This window comes from Carcharodon carcharias, chromosome 2 (assembly GCF_017639515.1).
Source record: "Carcharodon carcharias isolate sCarCar2 chromosome 2, sCarCar2.pri, whole genome shotgun sequence".
Classification (NCBI taxonomy): domain Eukaryota; kingdom Metazoa; phylum Chordata; class Chondrichthyes; order Lamniformes; family Lamnidae; genus Carcharodon; species Carcharodon carcharias.
The window spans coordinates 51,170,819-51,198,568 of NC_054468.1; the positions used below are offsets into that span (position 1 = coordinate 51,170,819).

At 40.9% G+C, this 27,750-nt stretch overlaps 1 protein-coding gene across 1 annotated transcript in view; it reads right to left on the reverse strand.

The window, feature by feature from the left end:
* Positions 1-4,836: 4,836 nt before the first annotated feature.
* The window catches only part of si:ch211-247n2.1 (calcium-activated potassium channel subunit beta-2), a 43,792-nt gene continuing 20,878 nt past the window's right edge, over positions 4,837-27,750 (reverse strand). Inside the window, exons 2-5 of the mRNA XM_041181880.1 lie at positions 20,851-20,961; positions 9,438-9,605; positions 7,864-8,059; positions 4,837-5,316 (exon numbers count right to left, since the gene is read on the reverse strand). Coding sequence (XP_041037814.1) covers positions 5,029-5,316; positions 7,864-8,059; positions 9,438-9,605; positions 20,851-20,961 — 763 coding nt within the window. The 3' untranslated portion in view covers positions 4,837-5,028. The remainder of the gene's footprint in view (positions 5,317-7,863; positions 8,060-9,437; positions 9,606-20,850; positions 20,962-27,750) is intronic.

Sequence of the window (27,750 nt, forward strand, 5' to 3'; positions counted from 1 at the left end):
ATCCTTTGAATGTGGAGGCTGGTGGGGTGAAAAGTGAGGACAAGGGGGACCCTATCATGGTTCTGGGAGGGAGAGGAAGGTGTGAGGGCAGAGGTGGGGAGATGGGCCAGACACGGTTGAGGGCCAAGTCAAACACAGTGGATGGGAAACCTCGGTTAAGGAAGAAGGAATACATGTTAGAAGCGCCGTTTTGGAAAGTGGCATCATCGGAACATATGTGACGGAGACGAAGGAACTGAGAGCATGGGATGGAGTCTTTACAGGAGGCAGGGAATGAGGAGCTGTAGTTGAGGTAGCTATGGGAGTCGGTGGGCTTGTAGTGAATATCACTGGAAATTAAGACAGAGAGGTCAAGGAAGGGAAGGGAATTGTCAGAGATGGATCATGTGAAGGTGATGGAGGGGTGGAAATTGGAAGCAAAACTGAAATTTTTCCAGGTCCAGACGAGAGCATGAATCGTCACCGAAACATCAATGTACTGAGAAAAGAATTGTGGGAGGGGCCTGAGTAGGACTGGAACAAGGAATGTTCCACATACCCCATAAAGAGAGAGGCATAACTGGGGCCCATGTGGGTACCCATAGCCGCACCATTTATTTGGAGGAAGTGAGACAAGTTGCAGTCAGACCTTCTGAGTTTTTCCAGGTATTTTTGTTTTTGTTTTGGATTTCCAGCATCCGCAGTTTTTTGCTGTTATAAAGGAGAAATCGTTCAGTGAGAGAACAAGTTCAGCCAGGCGGAGGAGAATGGTCATGGATGGGGATTGTTCAGGCCTCTGTTCAAGGAACAAGGGGAGAACCCTAAGACCATCCTGGTGAGGGATGGAGGTGTAGAGGGGTTGGACATCCATAGTGAAGAGGAGGTGGTTAGGGCCAGGGAACTGGACATTGTTGATATGATGTAGGGCATCAGAGGAATCACTGATGTAGGTGGGAAGAGACTGGAGAAGGGGAGAGAGAACGGTGTCAAGATAGGAAATGAACCTTTGCTGCACTCCCTCTAAGGCTAGTATATCCTTCCTTAAAGAGACCAAATCTGTACACAGTACTCCAGGGGTTGTCTCACCAAGGCTCTATACAATTGCAGTAAGACTTCTTTACTCTTATGCTCCAATCCCTTTGTAATGAAAGCTAACATACCATTTGCTTTCCTAATTATTTGCTGTACCTGCAAATTAACTTTGTGATTTGTGTACAAGATCCTTCTGAACATCAATATTTCTCAGTCTCTCATCTTTTATTACAGTAGATTCTCTCATCCATAGACAACTTATAAGTAATAAAATACTTTTCTGATTCCCAAATCACTGTAAGCTTTGCTATTAAGCTATAAATAACTAAATAAAATGATCTCTTCAATAAAAATAAATGACTGAAATGTTTGGACCAAATTATATCCATGTACTCTGATCCAATTATCCCCCATTTTTATCCATTTCACTTGCAGCTGATAGTGGGTCAGGCCTCCATGCGGGTTAATTAGACTTTGGGCAATAGTGTTAAATGGATGATACAGGATTAGTCACCCATACATCTCTCCCAATTTTCACTCCCATGGGTTTTCTTTAGACTAGTCAGAGCTCATTTCCCAGATCTCAAGCTGCAGAAGCAGCATACGTTACAGGACAAACTATTGCCCTTAGTTGCTGGGAATACAGGAAAATTAACATATGCACTGCTCCTTAAACATTCTCTCAAAGTACATTTGAATAGAACAATGGAATAGCACAATCCCTGGTCACTTATACCTCCCAAACTAAAATTGCATCCAAGGGTCAAAATTAGCATTCAAGGGCAAGAAAACGCTGGTCATTCAATAAGTAACTGGGTGGGCCAGTTAAATACTTCTTCCAGACAAGTACTTTCTGATCAGGAAATCCAACATTGCCCTATATAAAACTGAATTAGGATCTGACCAAATAGAATCCATCCCAAGGAAGAAACCTTATACTGCTCTTTTTATAAGTAGTGCTTTACAATGAAAGTACTTCCCTTTCTCAGGGTATTCAGCTATAGGTTTTCTTTAAATTCAAGTATGCTGCAAACCAGGAATGTTGATGTAAGACCCAAAGGCCTAATAGGTTAATGGAGGCTGAAAAGTTATTAGCAACAGAAAGACTACACTCACTCCTTAAAACCCATCTCCAATCCTGAAGATGTTAAACTGACAAATAGCAATCTTGAACATAATTTGGAGGGCAAGGTTTTGTGTGGCATTAACTTGATGTCAGATTTTGCATAACTAAAATAAATGGACAGCTGCTTTGGTGTCAGTGTCACCTGACCTTTGACACACAAGTTAACCTTTCTTATTGTGCTCAAAATGAAAGCGCATGTATATCTAGAGAAAACTTAATAAAACTAAAAACAAATGCAAACATTAGCAATTGTTTTGCCAATAACAGAATAAAACAAATGTAAAATAGCTGCGTTCTCATCTGAGGATAATGATAGAGTTCCAATGCTTTGCAAAATAATCACCAATTACAAGTCTTCAGAAGCTAATTGACACAAAATGTTATTTAGAAATTTTTAGATGTAGGAGCACTGAATCAAAGGGCTGGAACTTACTGAAAAATAACAGCATGTGAATGATACACACTATTGTTAACATGCAAACTGGCTTCTTACTCATGGTGAGCAAATGATATCATGTGAATTGCAAATTCCCACAAATTGATGGGCAATTTGCACCTTTTGCTATTAGCTTCCTGAAAATAGCATTTCCTGTTTAACTGTTCTGTGATTTTCATGAAAATCATACCATACTTGCACATTAATTGACTATTAAACTCACCACACGGTTAAGTCTAGTAAATAATTCTGACGAATGGTTATCTCGAGGTGCAATGTTAACTGTTTTACTATGCACAGATGCTGTCTGAACTGAGTATTTCCAGCATTTTTTGTTTTTATTTCCGATTTCCAGCATCTACAGTTTTTTTTGCTTTCAAAATAGAGTTTTGTACCCTTTTAACTGTATTACAATTGCTAATAACGTCCAATTAATCTATTTAGCCTAGAAAGTGAACAATTATAAGTATAGAGTCTCATTCCTTCAAGTAATGAATAGTTGTTGGAGATATTAAAAATGTCAGATTTTAAATTTAAAAAGTTTTTCTTATTTTTCCTGACAGTTTTCCCTCAGTCAAATCTATTTTTCTCCCTTTATTGATCCCAGATACCCTGTTACCCTTGGCACAACATTATCAGCTTGCACTTTGAGCAAAAGGTTGCAGGAAAATGTCTAACTGGGCACACAGTGAATTCCTCATCTCCAGCAAATCCTGGCCCATAGAATTTTACAGCCCATCATATATCTGCGAGAGCTATTCACTTAGGCCCATTTTCCTGCCCTTTTTACATTTTGTCTTTTCCGGATATTAAACCTCTGTCAGTTTTTAAAAGTTTCCTACAACAGAGACTACACTTCAAAAGTACTTCATTAACTGTAAAGCACTTTCAGATATATGGTGATCGTGAAAAGCATGATATAAATAAATCCAAGTCTTTTTTTAAATTTGTGATTCTGCTTTCCAGTAGAATATTCTATATCCTAGCAACCCTTTGTATAAAAATAAAATAATTCTCCTAACCTCTCCTTTCATTTATTTGATGACCTTAAATTTACGGGAATATAAATTAATTTGCATTGCTTTTGGCATGGTTGTGGCTGTTGGAGGCCAATCACCTCCACTCCAGAACATTGTTGCAGGAGTTCCTCAGGGCAGCGTCTTAGGCCCAACAGTCTTCAGCTGCTTCATCTTCCCTCCAACATAAGGTCAGAAGTGGGGATGCTTGTTGATAACTCTGCACAGTTTTCAGTTCCATTCACAATTCCTCAAATAATGGAGCTGTCCGTGTTTGTATACAGCAAGACCTGGATAACACCTAGGCTTTGCCTGATAAATGGATAAGTGACAAGTGGCATTTGCATCACACAAGTGTCAGATAATGACTATCTCTAACAAGAGAGTGTCCAATCACCTCCTGTGACATTCAATAGCATTACCATAGCAGAATGCCCCATCATTAACATCCTTGGGGGCGGGGGGGGGGGGGGTGCGGGGGCGGGGGCGGCACGACAGCAGGGGGGGTGGTCACAATTGACCAGAAACCCAGCTGCACCAGGCACATAAATACTTGGCCATTACAGTAGATCTGTGCTGGGTATTCTGAGTTGAGTGGCTCACCACATGACTCCCCATAGCTTTTCCACTCGTATGTCAGGAGTGTGGTGGAATACTGCCCACTTGATTAGATGAGTGCAGCAGCAATAGCACTCAGACCCACAATGCCGTCCAGAACAAAGCAGTTAGCTTGATTGGCACCCCATTTTTCTTTTTAAAAAGGTAAAATTTCTACCTTATAATTTTACCCTCGACAGAAGTAGAATTCTTTTTTTAAAACATGACACCTCTGCTGTTTAAACTAGGTTGCCATTATACATCCAAGTGGTTTGCATCTTGTTGCTCCCTCCCACCTGTAGTCTCACTCCATTTTCACGTCACTCCAGCTGATTTATATTAAGGAGTTATTCAAATAAAAATATACTTCCCATCACAGCCTTGGAAAAAAAATGGGTTGACGGTACATTATTTCAAAATATATTTAAAAAATCTTCTATTCCCACATGAAAGTTGCAGAAAACACCATGAAAATCATGAGTAAACAGGTGGGATAAATGTTAACGCCAATAATTATGTAAGTGTTTGCAGGCACTGCTTTCATCTGCTAACTCATTCTAAGAAAGTGACTGTTTATCATGCATTAACACCTCTTATTTTGGCTAATCAGAATTTATAATTATAGTAATCCATGTGCAAATTATTAGTAACACATTGCTAAGTCATTGTTTAATTACGGAGATACTCAAGAGTGCATGTTACATATTTAGTTGACAGACGTTCTAAAACTTTATATGAAAATGTGTAACAGAGGTAAGTAATCATTTTCTAGTAGCGTTTTGACATAAGATGTCAATTCATAAGGAACATTGGTGAAAACTGGATTTTCTTTTCCATTCTTGTTATTTCTTTACCCGCAACCGTTCCTTGAGCAGAGACAGGGACTGTGTCAGCTTCACCATGATAACAATTACAATTCCACCAACAAATGTACAAATAGGCCATAAAAATGAATGTAACAAAGCTTTAGACAAATCAAACCTTGTCAAGAGAACATTCTTTTGTCGTCCTTCTGGGTCATAATAACAAGGAAAAGAGATAGACTGGTATTGTGTGCTGTTTTCTGTTAGAGAAGCTATTAGCATTTCAGTTTCTGAATGATTCTTATTACACTTTGCAGCACAGAAACACTGAAAAAGAAAAATAAAGATGATTCATTTTTATCCTGTAAGTTTAGAGCACTCAACATGATGATTCAGAGCAGCAAAGTTAAGATAGTTTAGAACACCATACATAATTGAAGAAATTCTGAAATGAATGTAAAGTTGGTAAAGTTGCCTTGTACTTGCCCAAACCTGATGTTGGAAGGCCTGAACCATTTCAGTTTTGGACCTCAGCTGAATGTAGTCGGTGAGCTATGGATGCAAAATGAATGCTCTGCTGCAGCTAACCAATTGTGTGTGTGGGGGGGGGGGGGGGCAGGGAGTTGGGGAAAAGTGTGCAAGAACAGAGTGGCAAGGTGTGGGAATACAGGTTCACACTATCCATATATTTCAATGTGCCTCCATATTTGTGGGATCATCACACAATAGGTTAAAACAGCTTTCAATTCTGCTCAACAGGGATGCTTTGTAAAAGGATGAGAAACTGAAAAAATTGAAAAATCATTCAGCCATGTCTTAAGCTTCCAACACATGTTGATTTGGTCACTGTGCCTAGATTAATAGTCATTGTGCTTGGGTGGACCATATAACCATGATAACAGAATCCTGGGAGAGGCTAATGAACATGTGTATCTTCTTGACTCCATGTTATCTGAAGTCTGCATTGTGTGTCTTGTAATTTATTACAGTTTTGTTTGAGAATGCATGCAATGTAGACGTCAAAAAGGTAGAATTGGTATATAAATATTTATGGAAAACCGCTATTTGCTGTAGTCAGACTAAAATTTGGCACTGAGTTCTTGTAGTGAATTGTGAACTCAATAATAAAGAATCATATAGATGGAATTGTATTGACTGATTTGACTAAGTACTCATGTTGGATTGTGTAACATGAGCTTGTAATAGTTACAACTGATGCTTATGTTTAATTAATGAAAAAAATAAAGCAGGAAAGCAGTCCAACAGTACAAAGGACTGCAATATTTATGGAACCAGACTACTTGGTCCACACAAAAAAAAAACCATTTTGGAGTTCTTTTATGGAGTGGCCACCATAGATTAACACTCTCAATGCCAGATACAGGCTCTGCACAATTGTACTTTTGAATTACAAATGTTGTCCAATAATACATGGCACTCTAAATAGACACAAACAGCATCTCACCAGAAATATACTGTTTGCCTGTGCACATGTCCACCTGAAAATTGCATCAGACAAGTCTTCAGCATCCAAAAGGTAATTGAGGTGTTCTTCCTCAATTTTCAACTGCTGGCCTCCCAATTTATAGCTGACAAATGGGCGGTCTAAAAATTTATCACATCTGACAATTCCAGTTAAACCTTTGGACACCAAAATAGCCATTTTGCCAAGCATGCTTTGTTTGTATCCCTTGTACAATTTTTACCAAAGCAATTTTGCTGCCATTCATTTTTAAGATTTGAATTTTCTATCTCTGAATAATGCTCTTGAATGCCTGTGGCATAATAATAATGTTACTATTAAAGATTGATCCAAGCAATTTCAGAAATTATTCAAATGCCTTCTCTAGCAGAGCACTGAACCTAAAAGAAACACGAATTCTTGCTGGCAAAAAGATCAACATCAGACGTTGGAGAGAAGATGCATTTTATACAGGTTGTGGGGAAACACATCAGAATCAGTAAGACTATATTAGACCTATATGAGCATGCAACAATTGTCATTTTGGATGACAGCAGAAAACTGCTAGCCAAAAGATTGGCTGCCCATTATACACCCTGCCTGATTTCTTCCTGGTCCATCAAGAAAGATAGAAAAATATTTTGTCTGTTCTTAAACTGGCTGCAGTGGCTCCTTTAAAGACTACTGGTAAAGATTTTATATGCCAGACATTAAAGGACTGGTTGTGCTTAATGAATGGCCTGCCTGTTGATCCATAAAAATTGCATCAGGGTCTTGTAACAGACAGAGGATTCCAATTTACACTTATAAATAAGGCTTTAGGAAATAGAGCAGACAGCAGGCACAAAATGCCTTACATATATTCTGTTGGCAAAACATAACCTTAGATTACCAATAGTGTGTTAGAATATTGTTGTATCCTTAGTTGGTTCTATGCTACGTTTCGTGAACTTAAATTATGGAAAACATGCCTGGATCCAAACATTAAGCTATATTTTTACTTTTTTTTCTCCCTCATATACAATATTGGGGTGACTTTCTAAACTTTGTTTCTGATGATGTGCCTTGCACATTGAAAGTCTGTATCTTTGAAATTCAGATGAATATCCTACATGATTTTCCAAGCGTTAAGATTAGTGGTCAGGAACTTTCTAATATTTGCAGGAGGCATGAAGTTCAACAATTTCATATTATTTAACCCTTTTAAGCATATTAATAAAAGGAGAAAAATGCATCTTAACATCCAGCAAATAAGCTATGTACATACATCATAACACAGCATTTTGCCCTGATTTGATCTTCACATATTGCCATGACCTTTTCCCTGCAATACCACCATCCACCTCCCCAATACATTTGGTTGGCTCATTATAACTATCAAGACAATGAGACCCTGTAGCACTGTTTCCTACCTCAGGATTGATGCGTACACTTTCTTCCGAGTGGTGTAGCAGAACCCTCAACCCTGAAGAGGATAAATTAACATATATCTGTACGCAAGGATACAGTGAAGGCTTCTGACAATCTGACAGACAGCTGTGCACGCAGTTTTTGCAGTTTGTAACTCTGGCTTCAAGGATAGTGCATTTTGATTCCGCAGTCCAAACACTAAGTAACACAATGAAAGCTGTATTTTAGAGTATTGTCTTTGTTTCTTTAGTTACTTGATTGTGAGTGAACAGATTTAAAAGCTGCATTATTGTTCTGATAATACATTTTGTAAATAAACCTAAATTCATTCCATCACTTCCACAATATGAATTTCAGTTTTGTAACTGATATCCAACACCATTAATTCCTAATAGATATCTAAATTGTAAACGTGTAAAAATAAACGTTTACTTGATGATTCTTAGGATGTATTTATTTTTTATTCATTCACAGGATGTGGGCTTCACTGGCTGGGCCAACATTTATTGCCCATCCCGAGTTGCCCTTGAGAGGGTGGTAGTGAGCTGCCTTCTTGAACCGCTGCAGTCCATGTGGTGTAGGTTGTAAACTGAGTGGCTTGCTCAGCCATTTCAGAGGGCAGTTAAGAGTTAAGCATATTGTGTGGATGGAGTCACATGTAGGCCAGACCAGCAAAGGAAGGCAGATTTCCTTCCCTTAAGAACATTAGTGAACCAGATGGGCTTTTACAACAATCAGCAATGGTTTCATTGTCATCATTAGACTTTTAATTCCAGATTTTCATTGAATTCAAATTCCACCATCAGCCATAGCAGGATTCAAATCAGAGTTCCCCAGAGCATTACTCTAGGTCTCTCGATTATTAGTCCATTGTATTGATTCATAAGGAACTAAATAGTCATAGTTGGAATTTTCAATGGTTTTTTTGAAAGAACTGTCATTGCATATTTTGTAAATGATAAGAATTAGACACTGAACTTTAAGTCTCAAGTCTGAAACTCAGACTTAGCTGAAGTTCACACCTAAATTTCCTGAGCAGGTTCATACCAGAAACTTTCACAAGTGTAGCTGGCAGGGGTGTGAGAGAAATATCAAGTCCTTCATTTTTGTCACCTTGTGGTAAACCAAGGACCTACATTAATAGGATGTTTAGAGATACTGATATTCTCCATCCTTTTTTCTGGGAGAACATAGCCCAGAATTGAGTGGAAATACCATGGAATTTAATATGTCATTTTACCAAGCAAGATTCTCACTTTATAGTACTTCAGAAATGGGACATATCATATACAGGACTGTTTTTCCTGAGTATTTTATGCCTATCCCTGCATAGCGACAAAGTATACTGTCTGTTTCATCTTCACTTAAGCATTTGTAATGTAAACCATGCTATAAATTTGGAGGAAATTCAACCTATTTAGACTCAATTCAACATTGTAATTTAGTTACCTAAATGTAGTTAAAGCATACATAATAATTTAGCTAATTTGATTCAAAAATTGGAGAACTATTTTATTAGTTCTAAGACTATAAATCAATAAACAGATCTATCAAAAAATAAGTTTTTCTCCAGTACCTCTCATTGTGGGATTGGACCAGTTTTGTTCCCAAAAGGAAGGCAATCACTATTGAACACCCCACCATTCCCAGACCCAGATATATGGCCCTGTTCTCTCCTGCTGTCAGGGGAGAAGCTGCTTTCCATTTGTCCAGAGCATCACACGCTGTTATTTTTTTATAGCTTCTGAAATGCAAACAAACATGTTAGTAATGCTCATTTATTCTTTGATTAAAAGTTTGGGGCTATTGCAGATTTCTGTACACTTGTATTATTAGCTGTTGAGTCACAGGTGTAAAATGGCAAGTCCAGAATATTGGCTCACAACTGAAAAAGATTAAACAGTAACAAAATTAGAGAAACACAGGAGGAGATCAAATAAACAGGGGCCCACATCAATCCTGGCACAAGTGCCAGGATTCACCAAAATATGCAGCATGAAGGGAAGGTTACCTAATTTAAATAGTTCAGATGTGCCAGGAAGACTCATCTCAGACTGCTGTCAGGGGGAAAAGAACACAAGGTACAGTTGGTGGGTGGTGCCAGTTCTGAAGGGACAAAGGAAGGAAGGGTGGCTGATGACCCCTCCTCACCCCCACCCCACCAATTGTTGTCTGAAATATGCCAAATAGTTCTTTCCTTATTTTGTGGCCTCCTTATATAATGTTTCATGCCTGGAAAGCTTATACATATTGTAGATACATGTTGAGCATTATCTGGTAGATTGGATGGTAAATTGTAGATTTATTATATAAATAGATGATCGGTAAATTGCTCCTACCGAGAGCCGGCACAGACACGATGGGCCGAATGGCCTCCTTCTGTGCAGTAAGAATTCTGCAACTCTGATTCTGTATGCCTGCAACTAGTTACATCACTGTCAATATAAACAGATAAAGTGGAAAGTTGATGGTAAATCGGAAAATAATACTTTCAGATTAATATTCAAGAATATTTTTCAACCATTGTCTCCAGATGACACTAGCACATACATATCTTTAGTTTGATTTCGTCTGCCTTCTTATCTGCCAACTCAAGCTTAGCCCATTGGTGTGCAAAGCTGTTGTATTAGGGCTCAGCTGCCTGACCCCAAGCTGAACTTCCCTCCCTGCATCTGTTTGCTACCACAGCCATCTTCCTCATTGCTGTAACATCAACCTATATTCTACTCCTACCTCTCCCTGTTCTGCCAAAACCCTAATTCATTCACAAGATAATTAGATGAAAAGCCCATTAGGTTCATTCAAATTCATCCATACAGCTAGATGCTAACACTTCCCACCAATAACATCAGTTGATTTGCCTCCACTGCTCTAACTGGAAACTTATTCCACACATAGGAAATTCTTCAAACATAGAGTGACCAAATATCGGTCCAAAAATGACCTTTTACTGGTTTAAACTTGTGATCCCTTTTCCTACTCCCATAGGGTTCATTTAAAGTAATGTTCTGGGTTACCTTTTTCTATAACTTTATCAATCTAATACACTTATATAAGATCAGCTCTCAGTTCCCTTCTCAGCACTTAACATATATACCAGTGATCTCCCTCCCAAAAAGTCACAGCTCTCCGTATATGCTGCTAGCTTGGCCCTCACTTTCCAGGCAAAAGAACTTCAGGACATTGAGAAGACACTCACTGAAGATCTATGTTCCTGGAAGTCTACTTCAGAAAATGGAGACTTTGACCAAACACTCCCAAGATTGTTGCTTCAGCCTTCCACCTGAGCAATTCAAAGGCCAGGGACAAACCTCATGTCCAGTTCTGTAGACGATCACTCCAAAATACCCTAGCATTGTTCTTGACCATACATTGACCTACTGGCAACACCTCCAGAACACTGCAGCCAAGTTCACTCTCGACTTGGGAGTGAATCTCATACGAAAACTGGCAGGTACCACCTAGGGCAACAAAGTCAACACATTTCGCACTGCTTCACTCAACCTGGTCTACCCAACAGCAGAGCACTGCAGCTTAACCTGGCTTAGGAGCCACCACACAAATGCAGAAGATATCCACCTCCAGGAGATCATGAGGATTATTGATGGAACATTGAGATCAACACATCTCGAGTGGCTTCCTGTGTTAACACACAAACTCCTGGTGTCCGCAAGGAAAACACCTCCTCAAAAGAACACCACTGGCTGACAGCTCACACAGATTTTAAAGGACTTTAAAAAAAAAAACGATGCACCCATCCAAAATCCCATAGTCCCTATTGGAACACACTTCACATTCCACAAACTGATGGTTGCCCACCTCTCGATGGCACACTTTCTGGCTGATTGCAAAGATCACCAACTGCAAGCTGTTTACTGACCTGAGTAGAGAAGTCTCAGGTTTGAACCTTCCACAGAAAATCTGGACAATCCTCAACCGCGTGGGGACAGGCCAGGGAAGATGTGGCCTCTTGCTCCACAATTGGAACATGAGGAACAGCTCAAAATGAGATAGTGGACATCCAAGTCAGACCGTTGGTCATATACTAAACACCTGCCCTCAGAGATTATTTCTCGTGCAACCATTTATACCACATCAGCTGAAACTATTGAATGGATTGTTAACCTCAACATCAAACACTTCCCCAGCCATATGAAAACAAAACCTCTCAGACATCTCCTTTCCAAGCTGAAAAGACCAAATTGTCTATCCAACCTCTCCCTATAGGTCAGATTCCTGATACTGGGAATTGACCATATGGAACTTCTATGCACTGACTCCAGCGTTTGAATGTCCCCAACGTTTCACGCTGACCAGATAGACACAATGTTCAAGGTGAGGTCTGACCAGAGAACTGTATAGTTTCAACTGTACCTTCTCTAATTTATATTCTACCATCTTGGATGTACAATTCAATATCCTATTAGCAATGTTAATTGCTGGTCCGCATTACTTGGATGTGGTTAGCACTGAGTCCAAGACCCCAAGGTTTCTTTTAGTTTCATCCTTCACATTTATCACCACCATTCATGGAGTGTGTGTCATATAAGCAGCATGTTACATTTGCCTACATTACATTTTATCTACCATGTACATACTTTGTCCCAAGTTTATTCAGGCAGAAAATAATTTGTTTAGCTATTTCAGTTAATTATTTTAGGGAAGGGAAGATGCAGACTAATCAGGAATCAGTTAGACCATTCACAATGAGTAAAACATTTTACCATGAGCAAAATTTATATTTATGCATCATTAACTAACGGACAGAATAAAGTACACAAATATAACATTACATTTTTAATATGATGTATTGTATAACTTTTTACCTCTATTACAAAAAGCCAGGGAACTAAACTAACAACTCCTGAATACAATGCTGAGTATTAAACTTTGTGGTCACACCTTTTTCTGCTCCCTTGGATGTTTACTCATTTGGCTCATGATGTGCCACACTGCAGCTCTATTTTTTAATTAGAAAAAACAATATTTTGCTAAATGAAGCACTGCAAGTCATTGCTTTACTTCTACAGTCTTCATGTCCTTTAGTTACTTTTGAAACGTTGCTTTGATGGGTGTTCTGGCTTATAAGCCTGGCAACACCTTAAGTTGTTATTAATTTATTTCACAAGTGATGCAATTTCTGCAATACATCTACAGTGGATGCCATTTTCATTTGTTTATTGTATATGTAGAGTGGAAAAATAGTTGCTTGCAGAAATCAGGTAAGTAAACTTCCACATTTATGTTAGAAATTGACAATGATTCCAGCATATTCTTATTGGATGCATTATTTCCTATTAAATGAAAGTTCTTGCCCGGGGGAATGTCTGTTGTGTCATGGTCACTAATACACCAGAGGAAGTTAAGCACATTATCCCCATTTAAAACCAATTAAAAAAAATCTCATGCGTGTCCAGCGCTTGCAACGTAATGGATGACCACCCTCTCTGATTTCCTTTGTAGATCCATTTCCCTCAATGGACTAAATTGTGCAGCTGGGGATTTATTTTTTCAAGATAAAGACTGAAATAAGACTAATTGGTTTCTGTCTTTTATAAAATAGGGGGGTAAATTTCCTTAGCTTTTCTCCTGTCACAGAAACCCTGTTTCACTAAGCTTCTGCCAAGGTTGCAGCACCAGTGCGTGAGAAAGATCATTAAGGAAAACTCTTGCAGAACAAGAGATTTTACAAAACCGAAAGTGCCATCTTTTCATGTTACTACCAATAAGAAAATGTTGGTACTGGTGCAGTTGGTACATAATACTAGTTATGACTAGTGGAAACTATTGTGGGAGAGATCTTGACAAATTAATTCTATTGTTGTTCTCACTTAAAACATCTATGTAATTGGCAAATTGTAATTGCTGAAATTTCCATCTCTCATAGCAGGTTTTGTGGGAATTCACACAACCGTCAGGAATTTTATTTTTCTCCTACAGCTATTTATCAAAACAGAGCATCAATGGGAGTTTGGTTCAGTGGTAATACTTCTGTCTCTGAATTAGAAGTTTGTAATTCAAACTATAATATGATTTTGAGCACATAACCCAGGTTAACAATTCTGTTTAGCATTAAAGGTGCTAAAGGCTGCATTGACAGGGATGCCATCTTTCAGGTCAGGTTGTACACCAAAGTTTCATCTGCTGTTCAGACAGGTATGAAAATAAACACATACAATAATAAGGTTCTTTGAATGCTTACAATGTGTAGCAATATTACAGAAGGGCATATTTTCAAGCTGACAACCCTTGTCACATTGACAAATGAACCTCTTGTCACACTGGCATCTTAATGACAATTCAAACAACAAATCCTCCAAACATATTTATGTATGCACATTTACTCACATAAATAACAGTCTGCAGTATTTGGTATTTGGGAATCAATGTATGCACTCTTGAAACTGCCAAACTAAAACAGGAGGAAGCACCTAGATGTCAAGCCATTGAGTCCCTTTGAGAATCAGAGCATCGGAGGAATGGCTGAGAGTGAAATTTGAGGACTCCTTTAAGCTCAAGGCAAACTTAATCCTGTGTACATCTCTTTTCACTCAGACGCTCACTTGAATTTGGCTGCCCAATGGAACCATATTAAGTCGGAAATATCCACAGAGAACCAGTTAAACAACAAGTGCGATGTCTAATGATTTTCCGCCCACCGGCTCACCCAAATTATTACTTTTACGACCAGAATTTCTGGCTAACAGTTTTTGTCTTTCCAAATTATTGAAACAATCAGGTCCCAATGTAAATTTAGAGTTTCTTTTATTCCAATCAGAACACACGTAACCAATCAATTCATTAATAAAAACTAATCTTTTTACATGTCCCTTAAGAACTCCCTTGAAACATACATCTTTGATAGCATCCTCTTTATCCCCACTTCTCCTGCTTGTTATACGTTAGAGGCACTTGCACTTGACAAAGACCATTAAAGGGTTGTCTGGGGAAACTCGGGAGATTTACCATTAACAACCACTAGGGCCATACCGGTGGAGCGCCACATGTGACCAGTCCTGGAATTACATGTGCGCGCCAAGGAAATTCCGGACAACTGGTGTTTCCAGATTTGAGTCCCGAATTTGAGAGGTTATAGTGTAATTTATCAAATTAAATTTACCTACTTCATAATTTGAGAATTCCTGACATAAAGGCCTGAACATTTGTTGACCTGGAAATGGACCTGATGTCAGGGCCCCAAACCCGTGTCATATCAATGCCAGACACATTTCAAAAGACAGGCCAATTAGTGGCCAGCCAGGGCAGGGGAGAAAGGGGCAGTTGCTGCCAGGGCTGTGTCAGCATACAGAAGGGAAGTGAGTACTGCGCTGCAGGCTGCATTATGCTCAGGTTTCCACAGGCAGCCTGAAATGATCCTCACGTGAAAAAATTTAGTGCCACTGTGACTTTCAATGCCATAGGTGAATGTGATGCCTGGGGCTAGCATGTCACACAAAGATGTCATTCATGGCTCATGAAAGGTGAAGTCTCCACAGGCACTGTGTCTCAGTCATTTGCAGGTATGTCATTCTGACACTGTACACTTGATTGGCAGGGTATGGCCTCCACCTGCATCTCTGTGCCTGCCCTCAGCAGCCCATTTCTCCTCAGCAGGCTGGCCTCCTTCATCCACTTCCCTGTTCAGCTGCCCTCTTCCTTCTCCTCCTCCTCTTCACTGGAGGAGATATCTCCAAGAGAATAAACTATGCCTATTTGTACTCAGCAGCAATGCTGAAGCAATGTTAGATTACAATGTCAAACAGTTTACAAACGCTGTGATGAGCAATACCCCTAATACCATCCAGGGATTCATGCACTTCAAAGATTTGCCTATGAAACAGCCTCCAGCTAATGACAGGCATAGGTCCACCTCCAGCCTGTATATTCACCCCTTTCCAACAACAAAAAAATGAGGTTCCCAACTAATGTGTTTCACATGCAGGCAATGTATTATGGCATTGGGGATATATTATTGCACTTGATTTGACTGTTAATAAGCTTTAACTATCAATAATTAGTCATTTCAAAATGACTGTGCAGAATCCCAATTTCGGAATCCACCTGTATCATTGTTGACTGGCGGGATGATATTGGGTTCTTGACCCGACGTAACCACTTCAGATATCACGCTCCTGGGGAACCAGAACAGTCCTGTTTTTGGGATGTAAAATTCGGCCCTTTGTGTCAGTCTTCACTGTAGAAGACACAAACAATATCCCAGAAATAATTGTAAATCAAAAGGTAAAAGGGAGAAAGGAACTTAAAATTACAATCAGCTGGGAAAAGGTACTGAGAAAATTATTAGAGCTAAAGGCTGACAAGTCCCCTGGTCCTGATGGACTTCATCCTAGGGCCTTAAAAGAAGTGGTTGCTGAGATAATAGATGTGTTGGTTTTAATGTTCCAAAATTCTCTAGATTCTGGAAAGATCCCATCAGATTGGAAAATAGAAAATATAACACCTCTATGTAAGAAAGGAGGGAAGTGGAAAGCAGGAAATGACAGGCCAGTTAGCCTGACATCTGTCATAGGAAAAATACTGGAATATATTATTAAGGAGGTTATAGCAGGGCACTTAGAACATCTTAATACAAACAGGCAGAGTCAATGTTGCACTGTGAAAAGGAAGTCATGTCTGACTAATTTATTAGAATCCTTTGAAGTAGTAACAAGCAATGTGGATAAAGGGGAACTCATAGTGCGGCGTACTTGGGTTAAACAAGACATTTGACAAGGTGCCACATCAAAGGTTGCTACACAAAATAAGAGCTCATGGTTTAGGGGTAACAAATTAGAATGGATAGAGGACTGGTCAGTTAACAGGAAACATTATGGATACAAATGAGCTGTTTTCAGTTTGGCATGATGTAACAAATCGAGTGCCACAGGGATCAGTGCTGGGGCTTCAACTGTTTACAATTTATATCAATGACTTGGAGAAAGGGACCAGATGTATTTTTGCTAAATATGTTGATAACACAAAGATAGTTTGGAGAGTAAGTTGTGAAGAAGACATAAGGAGGCTACAAAGGGACATAGATAGGTTAAGTGAGTGGGCAAAGGGATATGGATAGGTTAAGTGAGTGGGCAAAAAATTGACAGATGGAATATAACGTGGGAAAATGTGAACTTGTCTACTTTGGCAGGAAAAATTGAAAAGCAGCATATTATTTAAATGGAGAGAGATTGCATAGAGGATCTGGACATCCTGGTACATGAATCACAAAAGTTAGTATGCAGGTACAAGTGATTAGGAAGACAAATGGAATGTTGTCATTTATTGAAGGGGAATGGGATATAAAAGTAATGGAGTTTTGCTACAACTGTACACAGTATTGGTGAGACTACATCTGGGTACTGTGCACAGTTATGGTCTCCTTATTTAAGAAAGGATATAATTGCACTGGAAAAAGTGCAGGGTATGTTCACGCGACTGATTTTAGAGATGAAGGGGTTGTCTTATGAGGAACGGTTGGGCCTGTATTCATTGGAGTTTAGAAGAATGAGAGGTTATCTTATTGAAACATACAAGATCCTGTGGTGAGTTGACAGGACGGATGCTGAAAGGATATTTCCTCTTGTGGGAGGAAATAAAACAAAGGAACACATTAAAAATAAAGAGATTCTCATTTAAGACAGATGAGGAGAAATATTTTCTCTCAGAGGGTCGTTAGTCTGCGGAATTCTCTTCCCCAGAGAGCAGTGAAGGTTGGGTCATTGAATATTTTTAAGATTGAGTTAGATAGACTCTTCATTGACAAGGGAGTCAAAGTGTATAACGGGTGGACAGAAAGTAGATTTGAAGCCACAATCAGATCACCCATGATCTTATCAAATGGCAGAGCAGGCTCAAAAGGTTGAATGGCCTATTCCTACTTCTAATTCATATGTTCATACATGGGAATGGGCGATGGCAAGAGGGGTGTCCATCCAAGACAGGGGAAAAGATCTGAACATTTTCAGGTGACAAATTCTTCCTCCCTGGTTTCTTCATGTCAAAGCAGTAGCTCTAGGGGTCTGCTTCAGTTCTGCAGAAGCACATAATGACAGGGGCAATGTCACATAGCCACGTTCTCATGTCACCCACAGGGCAGATGTGGAGGGGGAGGCAACACATGCCAGAGCAACAGCATAGGTGTCATCTACAGAGGAGGAAGATACAAGCAAGCATGCACCGTCAAGTACACTCTCCACCAGGCCAGCCACACACATTTTATTAGGACTTTAAGCGATCATGGAACTGGTGGCACATGGTGAGGGACACATCTTGGAAGTGGTGAGTGAGGCAGTGGCAACTGTAGGCAGTTTTCCCTTGGAGGATGGAGGACAGACACAGCTGTGCTCAGATGAACAGGAATGTCAAGCCATGGCTGTCATACACAAGGCATTTCTTCCTAGAGCAGTAGGAGAAGATGTGTGCCCAAATGTAGGAGTTTCCCCAAGGCTGTACGGAGTCATGGGCAGAGAAGAGAGGAGTCTATCCATGACAATGTCTCAGGATTATGAGCACATGAGTTCAGCCATAGAAAGAGTGGTCAACCTCCTGGAGAGCTATATGCAATATTGAATTGAGTGGATGCAGGAACAACACAATGACTGCCAGACACTGAATGCCACTTTATGTCACCTTGACTAGTCAGTGGCACTGATGGTGCAATGATATATGGCATGAATGCCAGGTGTGCCCCAGCTGGTTGTCTGTCTGCTCTGATGTTAAAGATGACCATGAAAGGGCTGAGGCAGGTGAGAGACACACCCCTCAAAGGAACCTACATCATCTGATGTCCCCCTTGGTCCCTCTGAGGCAACAATGCAGGAAGGCCCTGAAGCAACACCTGCCGCTTCATTGTTGCAGGTGGGGCAACCTAATGAGTCTTCCAACCCAACATCAAGGCCAAGTGCCACAGGCATCTCAGTCTCATCTACTCCCTTGTCCTCAGTCTCATGGGTAGCACCCTGTAGGAGCAGCTGAGATCAGATCTCTCCATGCTGGTAATCCTAGGGTTTGGTTCATTAGGGTGACACTTCTTATGCTTTTGATATGTTTAAGTTAACCAATGTACTTCAATGAAGAGAATCATGATTTTAGCCAGGCTTGTGTAATCTCACAATTGATGGATTAAAGGCAGACAAATTGAGAGTGTGGAATAGATGAATATGAGTGTGTTAGTTCAAGACTGGTCTTTCAGTCAATATGGGGACCAGTATTGCCTCCAGGATTCATCTGCATGGTGGATTCACACCCTCTACCACAGAAAGATGAGGCCACGAGCCACTCATCTTTCAGGATGAGGACCTATCAGGAGAAAAGTGCTTGAACGTCCTTTCCATCCTAATTGATGTCTTGAGGCCTGAACTGGATCTCTACACTGGAGGGTGCTCCCTGACTGGTCAAGGTACTAGGACTGCATCTTGAGCAGTTCAATGGCCTACTCAGTTGTGGCCCTTGTACTGAGATAGCAGCAGTTGTAGCACTTCTGTGCCTCCATCAAAGGGTTGCATATGGTTGTGAGCAGTGATCTCTTCAATGGATTGCCCTTATCCCAAGCAGCTATCCATGTAGTGTCTCAAGTGACATGAGCAGCTGCTGCACCTGCCATTGCCCAAGGGTGAAGGAGTCATGGTAATTGCCAAATACAGTGTATAGATCTGGAGAAAATTATTTTGGTGGTTGCACATTAGTTGAAACTTGAGAATGGAATCCCTTCCTATCAATGAATGCCCTGGCTGCTTTGCCAGTCAGTGCCTTGATGGCCTCATGGATGTAGTCAACAACTCCTGAGGGAGTCCAATGATGCCTGTGTAGTCCCACTGGTGGTGAACTCAGTGTAACTTGATACCTCCTGCAATAGAGCATCCATCATCTCCTGTAAGCTGTAATTGACAGCAGACTGAGGGATACCAGTGAGGTCAGCTACTGCCCTTGAGAAAGATCCAGAAGTTCTGTGTCATGGTCACTGACAGCTACTGGCAAGATGTGCCAATATGGCCCTCCACCAGCACACCCAACTCTGCTACCATCTGCCTCGATAGGTTTTCCTTCAGTCACATTGATCCTTTGTTCAATTCAGAAAAATAATTTGTTGTTGAAATATCCGATTGGAGTGTATCCCATTTCTTCCCTCCCTCGTCCATCAACTCGGCGTGCTTCAGTGCCATTCACAGCTCTTGATGTGTGAGCAATTACTCCTCATTGCTGCTCGTCCTAAATCTACGCAGCTCAGCCACATCTCCACATTTTGGCCTTCCTTGCCTCTAGAAGCAATGTCACAGCTGCCTGGACCCCGCCACCAGGTTACTGTAGGGTCACTCCTCCAACTCCAAGTGCTCCAGTGTCTACAGCTTCCTCTCTGCTACCTTTGCACACTCACTGCTGAACAGCTCTCTGAGCCATTTCCCTTTGAATGGATGTAAAATGGACCTGTCTCCATGACTCTTGCTGGGCTGCAGTCCCCTACCCAAGCACATGATCCTAGTGCCTGCAATCAAAAATCGCTTTCCGGTCTTTTAAGTGGCTATTGATGGCCTCAGTTCCATAGTTAAGTATGGAGGCGCAGCGTTTGGGTGCCTTGCTGGCACATAGTTCCTGACGCCTTTGCAAAAAAAAAAATCCATGGGAGCCGGCACGCCGCACTTAAATTCAGGTTTGCGTACTCATCAACCTCGGATCAAAAATTCTGCTCAAAGTTTATAACTATCAGTCCCTGCAGCTTTAAACAGTATAGACATATATTTGTAAACCTCTTGAACTGATCGAAGGTGGGTGACAGAAGCTTTCAGGTAGAAAGATATAATTTGCGGAATCCGCTGGAAGTGAAAATTCACATTTAGTGTAAAAATATCACTAAACTGGTAAAACTTCACGATAGAGATAAATGTTTGAAAAGTTTTATATTTGTTGAGCTCCCATTCCCCTAAATGCCTGCTGGGTCACAAACATATTTACTACTTTTGTTCCAGAAAGGAGGAAAGACAGTAATTAGATCTTACCTCCCTTGTTGCTCTCTGTGTTGTGGCCTGGACCACAAAAACATCGTAGGCGCTGAAACACCACTGGTACATCTCACAGAAGAGGAAGAAATCACATTGCGTCGAAGGGACCTATTAAAGGGAAAATTCCTCAAATCCATTAGAACAGACTAGTTAAAAAACTCAAGAGTTTTACAGTCTCCCTGCAGTTGAGGGACTCAAGTCATGTAATAGCAGTGCTCGTTGGCAAATTCTCATAATCTTTTTCCTTAATGGGTTCTATTTTTCAAGCGAGGTTGGTTTGTTTTTGATTATTTGATGCAATATGTTCCTTAGGAACTAGATTACTTTAATAAAACTGCAGTTTCAATATGACTTAAAGCCCCATCCTGCACAAGTTCTCTGGTTGGTCCTGACTGAGGAAGCCATAGCAACGTGATGAGGCACACAGGTGCTTCTATGCAACAAATCATAGCTCATGTGGAAAGTAAACTTTGTGCTTAAGCTTCTCTGTTGATTAAGAGCTCTGGCTTACCAGATGGGGACCAGTGGGAAAACAAAGAATTGGAGACAGGAAATCACTAGGTTTCTCGGAAGTTTCTAGATTAAAACCAGAACTGTGACGGTATGAATGTAATTCTGTAATAGTTCAGGAACCTCCTTCCTTACATTTTTCAGCAAGGGACATGAGCGTGACAACCTAATTAACAAATGACATCATGGTGCAGTACATTGTCCCAGTGCCTCCTTTTTGATAGCAAGCAATGTCACTGGGGTTAGTTGCATTTGATGTTTGTAACATGAGGGTCAATCCAATGAACATGATATTAAGCAGTTTATTCATATGCGTTCTGCCTGAAAGCACTTTTGTTAATTGTCTGCTGATACTTCATCCTGAGCTGTTTTCTTGGTAGCTTTTGTCAGTGGTGGTTTTCCATTGTCTTCCACTCTCACAGGCAGGGATGGGTCAGAATGGGAGTACAACCCACATTGTTGGTGTTATTCTGAACCAGACACTAGCCATTTGAGCTAACCGGCCCACATTAGGGTGCATATTTTAGAAAAAATCATTACACTGGGGCACTGCGATCAGATAAAAAAAATAGATTTATATCTTCCGATCAGGGTTGGAACCCCTGTTTTAGATCCTGATCAGACAAAAAGCTACCCACTTGTCTTCCCCTTATTTTTCAGACAAATCTTCCAATAGAGGATCATGCAGAACTCAATGCAGGGAACCTTAGAGGATGCAGCAGAGAGAATCCATGCAGAAACCACGCTCCCTTTTTACTGCACTAGCTACTGTATTCTGGTAGGAGTTAAAATGTCCCAAAACTTCTCAGTGAGTTAGTGTATGGGTGACTGTGTAGGTGTGCAAGAGGTAGACAGGGTGAGTGTTGTAATTATAGTTTTGATAAATGTAGGACTGTAGCTTTAAGAATAACCCTGTGTTGTAAGATCACATGATTTGTGTAAACCCATAGGTTTGCAGCATGGGAAACCTCTAGGAGAGAATTCTTCTTTAGTTATAGAGTTAGATTCACATATGTAGCTACTGTTGCTGTTTTGTAAATAAAGCTCAATGTTTTCACCAAGAAAAGTTGCCTGGAAAATCAACTCTGTAACAAACTGGCGATGAGGATAAATCAGATATGGTGCTGTCCCTTGCCCAGCAATTGTGAGTATCTAAGATAATTTTTAAAAAAGGAAGATATACTCATATGAGATGCAACCCGTTTGGCAGAATCAGTCCCATTGAGCCAGCCACAGAGAACTGGTCTCGATATATAGAATGTCTTGTGTTCTACTTTCAAGCCAACAAAATCAATGGGGAAGAAAAGAGGAGAGCAATTCTCCTAAGTATTTGTGGGAGCAAGACCTACAGTTTGATTCGAAGCTTGATGGCCCCCAGTGCCCTGATTTGAAGACCTTCAGTGAATTAGTGGACCATTAAGGGACATTTTCAACCCAAACCCTCAGTCGTAATGCAAAGGTTCAATTCATGGAATAGAAACCTGAGGGAAAACCATTGCTACCTATGTGTTGAAATTAAAACAACTAATGGAATATTCTGATTTTGATGAAACCCTGAATGATATGCTCAGGGACCGTTTGGCCTGTGGCACGCAAAATGATGCTATTCAGTGAAGATTGCGGGCTGAAGTTGGTCTTGATTTTAAGAAAGCGTCAGAAATAGTGCTTGATGGAAAGCGCTGTAAGGGATTCACAAGCAATTCAAGGTGCACAAAATGGCTTTGTTTTCCTAGTTGGGCAGGAACAGCCAGCCGAAAGGAGTGCGAAAAGCTGGGACTCTGCCACGAAGCAGGAAACAGCCCCCGCTAACCGAAAATTTGGAGGAAACAGCATAGCAAATTCAAAAACTAATTGTTATTGACTTGGAAATAATCATACTCCTAATGATTGCTGATTTAAAGAGGTAGAGTGCTATCTTTGTCACAAAAGGGAACACATATTGAAACATTGCAAAGTGAGATTAAAACAGGCTTCCAGGCAACAAACAAAGTCAAATGAAGTATAAAATGTGGAAGAACCAAAAACAACCAATTCTTACATTTATTCCTTATTCAGCATGAAAGTTGGGAAGACAGAGCCAATTACTGTCACTTTACAGGTGAATGGAAAACCCTTAACAATGGAAATATACACTGGTGCTTCTTCCACTGTAGTAGGGGAGCACACTTTCAGATATTTAAATAAGGGTGCTCAACAATTAAATTTGGAACCAACTTCTGCCAAGTTGAAAACATATACAGGTGAAGGAATCCAGGTAAAGGGTATTACCAGTGTATCTTTATTATAGACAGCAAACAGCACAACTACCAGTGATGGTGGCAGAAGGTGAAGGACCAAGCCTTCTAGATTGTGATTGGTTGAAAGAGATTAAATTAAACTGATCCGAAATCTTCCAGTTGCGAGTAGGACGACTACCAGAGCTGCTAAAAAAATGACAGTGTCTTCCAGGAAGAACTGGGAAAAATCAAAGGCCTACAGGCCAAGATTTACATGGACTCAGAAGCAACTCCTTGCTTCTTGGAAGCAAGACCGGTGCCATATGTTGTGAGAGAGAAGGTTGAGACTAGGTTGAACCGGCTAGAGAGGCTGAGTAAAAGTGGTTCAGTTCTGAGAGTGGGCAGCACTTATAGTCCCTATCCTAAAACTGGATCAGACTGTCAGGATCTGTGGGGACTAGAAGTTAATGGTCAACAAAGCAGCCAAACTGGACAGGTACCCTGTTCCCAAGATTGAAGACCTCTATGCCAAACTAGCATGAGGGACAATGTATACAAAGCTTGAGTCACGCATATCAGCATCTGGTGCTGGATGATGCCTCCAGAGAATTTGTGACCATAAGCACCCACAAAGGGTTATATCAATACACATGCCTACTCTTCAGTGTTTCTTTAGCCTTGTCCATTTTCCAGTGGACAATGGAGAGCTTGCTACAAGGACTACCTCAAGTTGTGGTCTACCTATATAATGTATTAATAACTGGATTCACGGAAATGGAACATTTAACTAATCTGGAGTCCTGAAACGATTTTTAGAAGCAGGAGAGCACCTAAAGAAGGAAAAATGTACCTTTCAGGCTAATGAAGTAATTTATTTGGGCCACCGGGTAGATGGCCAAGGGTTGCACCCTGTTGAAGAGAAGGTTAAAGCAACCAGAGAGGCACCTGCATTTAATAACGTCTCTGAACGTAAATCATTTTTAGGGATGGTAAATTATTATGGCTAGTTTCTACCAAACTTATCAATGGTCCCAACCCCTTTACATTCGCTGCTTGGAAGTCACCCCAGGAAGAAGCCATCATGAAAGTCAAACAGCTCTTGTGCTCTTCAAATTTGTTGGTACACTATGACCCGACAAAGGAATTGGTGCTAACCTGCGATGCGTCCCCTTATGGAGTGCGAGCGGTACTATCTCACAAGATGGACGATGGTGCAAGGAGGCCGAAAGGCTATGTATCCAGGACATTTACCACGGCCAGAAAAGGATATTCTCAAATTGAAAAAGAAGGTCTGTTGATTATTTTTGGTGTTAAAAAATATTCCACCAATACATGCATGGGTGATACTTCATGAGAGTATCTGACCATAAACCACTCTTGGGTTTGCTTGGCGAAGAAAAGGCTATCCCTCCCATAGCTTCTGCACTAGTTCAAAGATGGGCCCTAATTTTAGTGGCATATGAATATACTTCTGTGCATAGACCAGGGATTCATTCAGCAAATGCCGATGCCCAAAGTCGCCTTCCTTTGCAAGAGAACAATGACCATGTCCCAATCCCCCAAGAGCTCGTATTAGCAATGAATTTCTTGGATTCCTCACCAGTCTGTGCCAGGCAGATAAGAAACTGTATGAATTGGGATGCAGTCCTGTCTCGAGTGACAGACAGGGAGTGTTACTTGGATGATCCCAGGAACCAGTCCCTGATGAATTGAAGCCATTTTTCAACTGAAGACACAAAATGAGCAGTCAAGATGGAATCCTGTTATGGGGTGCGCAAATAGTAGTTCCTTCACAAGGAAGGGAACCGCTCTTAGTGAAGTTACACAGTGCCCATCTGGGAATCTCAAGAATGAAGATGATCGCGCAAAGTTATCTTTGGTGGCTGGGAATGGATGGCAATATTGAAAAGATGGTTAAACGCTGTATACAATGCCAACAACACCATAAGTTGCCGGTGGAGCCCCATTATACCCATGGGAGTGGCCTGGTAGGCCCTGGGTGAGATTGCACATAGATGACATTGGTCCTTTTCTTGGAACCATGTTTCTACCGATTATAGATGCTCATTTCAAGCCGTTAGACATATATGAGGTAAAGTTGCCGACGTCGGGTGCTGCTATAGAAAAGTTACGCCAAAGCTTTTCTAGCCATGGATTGCCAGAAGTAATCTCAGATAATGGTGCTGCATTTGCTAGTGCTGAATCTCAAAGACTTGTTGGCTTAAATGGTATCAGCCATGTGAAGACTGCACCATACCATCTATCATTTAATGGACTGGCGGAAAGAGCAGTACAAACTTTTAAGCCAGGAATGAAAAAGTTAACAGGTGAATAGTTGTAAACTAAACTTGTTCATTTCCTATTTCATTACAGAACAATCCCCCACACTACTAAAGGTGCAACACTTGCAGAGTTACTGATGAGGCGCTGTCTTCGGACAAGGCTAAGCCTGATACTTCCCAATTTGGAGGGGAAGATGGAGATAAGTCAAGGGAACCAAAAAGCGACTCATGATTTGCTTAGTCGTGAGCGAAAATTTACTGTTGGAGAAGGTAGGTAAGGTATTTCGGTGGAGGACCGAAGTGGTTACCTGGTAAAGTAGGCTCTGTGACTGGACCATTGTCATACCATGTAGAAGTGGAGGGCTGGATCACCTATAAGCATGTGGATCATTTAAGAAGAAGGGAGATGCCCAAACAAAATGATGTTCCACCTGTAACCATTGTTGAACCTGTGGTTCCTGTTGAAGTTGTTCAACCAAGGATAGACATGCCCAATGTCTCTGTCGGAGTGGAAAATACTGAAATACCTGTGCCTATTGAGGTATCTGATGTTATTACGGTTCCAGACACTGTGGTTCCTGCCAAAGATTCGGAAGTCGCGGAGCTTCAATGTTCCACACGAATCAGGAAACCAACTGAGACTGAGTTTATAATTTCATGACCTGTGTAAATATTGTAATGTCATGAGATAAATATCCTTGTAAATACAAATGGTACAGAAAAGTTAAAGGGGGAGGAATGTAATAATTATAGTTTTGATAAACTTAGGACTGTAGCTTTAAGAATAATCTTGTTATAATATCACATGATCTGTGTAAACCAATCAGTTTGCAGCGTGGGGAACCACTAGGAGTGAATTCTTCTTTTCTTTTGGAATTAGATGCACTCGTTGCTGTTGCTGTCTTGTAAATAAAGTTTAATGTTTCCACCAAGAAAAGTTGCCTGGATTTCAACTCTGTAACAGTGATCTAAGTGGGTAAGAAGGTTGGGTGACAGCTGGGTAGGATGGTGAGGACGGGGTTGAGGGGGAGTAGATAGAGGGCAGATGGGCGGGGTCAGGGGGAGTTGAGTGGTGGGGGCTAGTCAGGTTAGGGGGTCACCGTGGTCAGTCGGATTGTGGGGGCTGGTCAGGTTGTGTCAGGGGGAGCCGGGGGTCAGGAGGGTAGATGGAGGGTGGGGGAAGGTTGGATGGAGTCAGGGCATCGGGGGAAGCTGGGAGAGTCAAGTGGTTGGGCTAGTTGTGGGGGGGTCAGGGAGATCAAGGGGGTGTTGGTGGGGGAGTCAGATGGTGGGGGCTAGTCAGGTTGGGTCAGGGGGTCTAGGGGAAATTTGGGGGGGCTAAGTTATATAATTTACCCAGGAGTTAGATTAGGATTTTTATGTCTAACAAATCCCGGATAACTACTCAGGTAAGTAAATCAGAGCCGTCCAAAGTCTCTGACTCTAACTCAGAGTTGGAGACTTTTTTGTAGGTCCTGTGGAGCGGGGGATCTGCCCATCGGAAGTTCAAACTTCACAGGCAACTGGGTACGTATGGCCTCCAATGATTTGGAGACTGGAAGATCTGGGCTGTAATATCCATGAAAATAGATGACTAAATTGTAGAATTTTTCTGAATCATAATGATTAAGATCACAGACACATACTTATTTCATAAATTTTTTCCCACATTTTATTTGTAATGTTACAACTATAGAATAGTAAAAGTCTTGCATAGGCTACAGTTACTGCACCTCCCCTTGTATCAGACTCAAGTCAAAGGTTTTCAGAGCACACTGTTCGTGGCTATTGTCAGATATTGGGTTGCTTCATAAACTAACATGAGACACTGGGATTGATTTTGGTGTGGAATGCTGGTCAAGTGGCTGCTGGATGGGGTATCCATTCCA